This window comes from Camellia sinensis, chromosome 12 (assembly GCF_055761805.1).
Source record: "Camellia sinensis isolate YWXY chromosome 12, ASM5576180v1, whole genome shotgun sequence".
NCBI classification, from domain to species: domain Eukaryota; kingdom Viridiplantae; phylum Streptophyta; class Magnoliopsida; order Ericales; family Theaceae; genus Camellia; species Camellia sinensis.
In genome coordinates, this window is record NC_138972.1 from 120848213 (window position 1) to 120853012 (window position 4800).

The window sequence follows — 4800 nt, forward strand, 5'->3', positions numbered from 1 at the left end:
AAGCCCTAGGCTTGAATGTTTACATGAAATCTCAAAAAAATAACAAAATAAAACATATAACTAAAGACAAGTCTTCAAAATCCCAAACATCAAATCCTCCCAGGCTAAGTCCATAGAGGTAGCTTATCACCTGAACCTGAAAATGATGTTCCCATAAAGGGTGAGCCACAGCCCAGTAGAAAAATACTAAACCAAATATAAGCATTGAATAAAGCTATAGCATTCAATAGATGGTTAACCAAGATAATCAATTTTATCATTAAACAGTCTCATGACACTAATGTCTAAGACACATTTCACTTTCCATTATTATCAACATGGGTCAGAACCTGGCCAAACTTACAACAGTGAATTATATATCATATTCACATTACTTCCAATATCAACAAAACAAATGAGACTCATGCTCATATCAAAACACTTCATACTTCCCATTTGATACACATTTTAGTGCTGTATCAATAATCATGTAAAAACACTTCAATATAATAAGCACACATAAAAATGGTGCTAATGGAGTCCATCCCCTATCTCCTCCCAAACAAAAATCCGGTTTAGAGGTCCATCCCCTATCTTCCCCTAAACCGTGGAGTACATCCCCTATCTCCTCCCAAACAATATGCATATGCAATGCTCAATCAATACATGTAATTTCTGTATTAATTCAATAGTCTAAATTTATGACTTAACAAATTGATTAGTTTCAATTTTCCCTAATCCGCATGCAATGTCTACAACAAGCACGACTATTCTCCACCGATAGCCCAAAACAGTTATTTCTAGACTCGAAAAATAAATATACCAACAATTCAATAGGCGAGTGATTTATATTATCCAACTACACCATTTAATCAATAAATTCCCCAATTTCATGGATTTAACCAAATTCCCCAATTTTCCTTAAATTAATTACTCAAATCAATTTAGCAATTCAACTAGGGTTTTTTTCCCAAAATTTTCAAAGTGTCCCCAACCTATCAAAATACCAAACTTAGAACAAAGCATATAAAATGGAGTAGGAAAATCCCTACCTCGAAGAAAATAACCCGTATGGAGAAGAAGAAGATGAAGACCAAGGACCAACGTGCTCCAAATCCCAAGTTTCTCAGATTAAAACGAAGCCCTCAACTCACTCTAACTTTTTAATAAAGGATCTAAGGTAGAAACTCACTCTAAGTAGATCAATCGAAAGAGAGAAGGTGTGTAGAGGGAGAGAGAGAGATAAAAACACTCCAGGGGCGGTTTTTAAAAAGTTATGAAGGAAAAGTAGGTCAAAAAGTGATCCAAAAAGTGAAATCACGGACTGATATAATCGACTCTACGCTCGAGCGTAGAAAGCCCTGCTCGAGCGTAAGACACAGAATCATGCTCGAGCGTGAAGAAAGCCGCTCAAGCGTCGATTGCACCCTTCCAGAAGTTTTGCAGGCGCTGGCACCCGCTCGAGCGTCAAACTCCCCGCTCGAGCGGAGGAGCAAAAACAAGGGATCACGCTCGAGCGGAAGAACTGCAGAGCAAAATACTGGGAGATGGAAAATCACGCTCGAGCATCAAAATTCCCGCTCGAGCGTTAAAACTTCCGCTCGAGCGTGAAGGCCAAAATCTGGGCATCACCTATTGGCATCTAAAATCAACCAACCTGTAACAGACCCGCCCAACACAACCTATACTTCAAATACAAAGAGATTAAAGGACAACAACAACCAATAAGTAATGACAGGATCCACGGAACCTAAGTCCGGATACAATAATTTAAAGAGAAAAGACCGGGGTCGCTATAATAATTGTATGTCAATAATGATAGACATCGCCATTGTATTGAAATTTTCATAGCTAATAATATGACTTATCATAATATCTTTATTTTCAATAAAAAAACAACCATTATTATTCTCATAATTTTAAAAATATCATTGATATTTCACTCTAAATAATATTTTATAATTTTTTTATTTAAAATATTTTTTTTATGTTTGCAAAAAAAAAAAAAAAAATTTATTCCAAAACCTAGGGGAGGAACGTGACCTCCCTAGACCCATTGTGGCTCTGCCACTGCATACATGTTACGTGCCTCCTTCCGAGGCATACAAAACTGTAGAGTTGCGCATTAACTCAAAATTGAAGCAAATGTATTTTAAGGTTGACACTGTAAAGAAAGAACCTCAAACAGTGCCCGATCGGAAAAGACAAGATTTGGTAATTAACAAAATGTGATTTATTGATCACTTTGATAACTAACCCATATCATCTAAAACCACAAAATCTATGTTCTTCCCTTACCCAATTATAAAATGGCAATGAAAAGTTCTAGCTACACATCTCTGGTCAATGCACTAACAAAAGTAACTAATATGCGGTGCCAAATACCGAGTGTAGCATAGAATGTATTCCTATTGCATTTTCCATGCAGACTAGAGATTCTATAAGTTTAAGGTAAAAACATGGGAGAAAAAAATTTGAGCCATTAATTAAGTTGTAGAAGAGCATTACCCTTTCATCACTCATCTTTTTGAAACCTAATTTTTTCGTCCAGATTGATTCAGCTTCCTCAGCAACAGGGAGTACCAGGTTTTCAATATTCAGGGAATACAATAGGCTCTCGATACATGAAAACAATGCTTGGAAATATCCCTACAGATAAAAAAAAAATCATCAACACAAACAAATAGGAAGGAATAACTCCGGCAGCACAGAAAGGGAAAAAATCAATAAATAAAGAAAATTAAAAAACAAAAAAAAAAACTTACTTTTCCTTGATTCTCTCCACTTGTAGCCACTAGAGGAAGCTCAGTAACCTTACATCCAAAAATCCTCAGAAGACCAACCGATACAACTGACCTGTGCACGACATTTTGGAATCCAATGATTAAAAAATAATAAGAACATAAAACTTATAACAACCATTAACAAAAATGAAAATGAAAATGTAAAGTAAAGTAATAAAACATGCAGAAACAACTTTAATGTGAAGCAGCTTACTTTACGATTAAAATGACACAGTACATTCCACCAAAATTCTTGCCCAGATATATTTCTCCTGCATTAAGTACAACAAAGGGCATTTTAAACAGGTTTGGTAGATTAACCAAAAACATAAAGATCAATAAGAAGTTAGGGAAATTTAACTAGTGAAGCAAACAATCTACTTACATAGTGCCCTTTTTCTCCTTATTTTTCTGTTCTCAAATTTCATTAAATAAAACCAATCCTTTTCTCCTAATTGAACCTTATGGTCAATCTTTGAAAAGCACATAATGTGAGTTGAACAATTCTAGGCCATAAAATAGAGGTTTGGTTGTAAGCAAAATTCATATTTTCCTCCTCCAAAATGCATTCTTTTTAATAATGTATACTTGATTAATCTAGTCACAAGTATTTGTTGACAACCTACAAAATAACTTCATTTCACACCAATTCATTAATAGAGGGAAATGATGAAATTTTCCTCACAAAGCACTTAAATTTCTTCCGTATGGCATAAGTTTTGGTAGATACACCCTTCAGATGAAGAGCTACTTAAGCAAAATGTACAATGATAACTTACCCACAGACCACAACAGGTATAAGATCACGACCAGAAGATGCAACAATAGGATCAAAACATTCCTGCCAAAGATGAGACATACAAATAGGTTTAACCCCCCAATAAAATTAAGTAATAAATGAAAGTATAACATAGCAAAAAGAAGTATCTTTATACAACTGCTGTCAGAAGGACTATACAACAAAAGAAAAAAGAAGTCAAAATCAAAACCATTTTTGGACAAAGATACATGTAAGATATAGCATAGAGAATTAATATTAACCAAATGCCCCGAAGAGGTCCTGGCCCCCAGATCTGTTTCTTCTAGCACATCACATTACATTATGTTGCTAAAGAGAAGTAACCGAAAAGTAGCACTAGAATAGATAAGAACAAAATTAGACAGGCTTTTAAAAATTTTAAAAATCACGTTTTGCTATTCTACATGGTATCAGCAAAAACTTACTCGAGAAATTGCAGCAGACCTAGATAGTACTGGCAAATGGTCTGGATAGTGACTTCTCCTGCTTAAAATCCGCCATTGAACATCATCATTTGAAACTCCATCGGTAAATCCTTTCTCGACATGTTTTCTGTGTATTGTATATGACACTGAAGCTGGAATCATCTCTGCACCAACTAAAACTAAATTTTGTAGTGCCACATGGATCCTATTGTAGTCATCACAACAAAACCACTTATCCCTGGGCAGTTCCTGCACCAAATGTGAGAAACTATACTGAGTCGCTGAATAAATACATGTCGAAAGCATTACAAAGATTCTGAAACTTACTTTTAAATCACAGAGGCCACTGTCACGCAAGCAGCCAACATGGTACTCCTTCTCACACTAAACAGCAATAAACAGTTAGATTTAGATAATTAAAAAGAACACACATGGTAAAATATATGAGGGAAAATGCAAGCCCTACTTGATCACAGAGCGTAATTGTTCGTTCATCAAAATTTTCAACACTAAAATTGTGAGCCCAGTAAAGATAACAAAGAAAATCAGTCTTACTAACAACAAAGAAGTGGACATGACTTAATGAAAGGGCATAGATGGACAGAATTGGGATAATTAATTTTCTGGAGGGAATAAATAAGCATATGGGTTAATGAAATAATAGCGAATAATTTTGTAAGTGACACAATTTGATGCTGTGTATAGCATGAAATTTCTATATTGGTATAAATTTTTTGAACTTTTACTGCTAAACTGCAAGTTAAAAGCAAAGGAGCTCCTGGCCTTCAAAACCTAAAATGGCCTTCTGAGTAAA

At 35.0% G+C, this 4800-nt stretch overlaps 1 protein-coding gene across 1 annotated transcript; it reads right to left on the reverse strand.

Moving 5' to 3' along the window:
* Positions 1–2408: 2408 nt before the first annotated feature.
* On the reverse strand, positions 2409–4562 carry LOC145803840 (increased DNA methylation 1-like). The gene is made up of 7 exons (XM_082897211.1): positions 4542–4562; positions 4314–4370; positions 3987–4235; positions 3542–3603; positions 2745–2835; positions 2488–2628; positions 2409–2417 (listed from the first exon to the last, which is right to left on the reverse strand). Exons 1-7 carry the CDS (start codon positions 4560–4562, stop codon positions 2409–2411), a joined length of 630 nt encoding a protein of 209 aa, XP_082753337.1.
* Positions 4563–4800: the final 238 nt, after the last annotated feature.

Excerpts from the sequence above, each read along its gene's own strand:
- LOC145803840 (XM_082897211.1), bottom strand. The coding sequence starts at position 4,562 with ATGTCCACTTCTTTGTTGTTA. Across the intron at positions 4,236-4,313 it reads GTGGCCTCTGTGATTTAAAA|GAACTGCCCAGGGATAAGTG; the intron begins GTAAGTTTCAGA and ends CATTTGGTGCAG. Across the intron at positions 2,629-2,744 it reads GTGGAGAGAATCAAGGAAAA|GGATATTTCCAAGCATTGTT; the intron begins GTAAGTTTTTTT and ends TTTTATCTGTAG.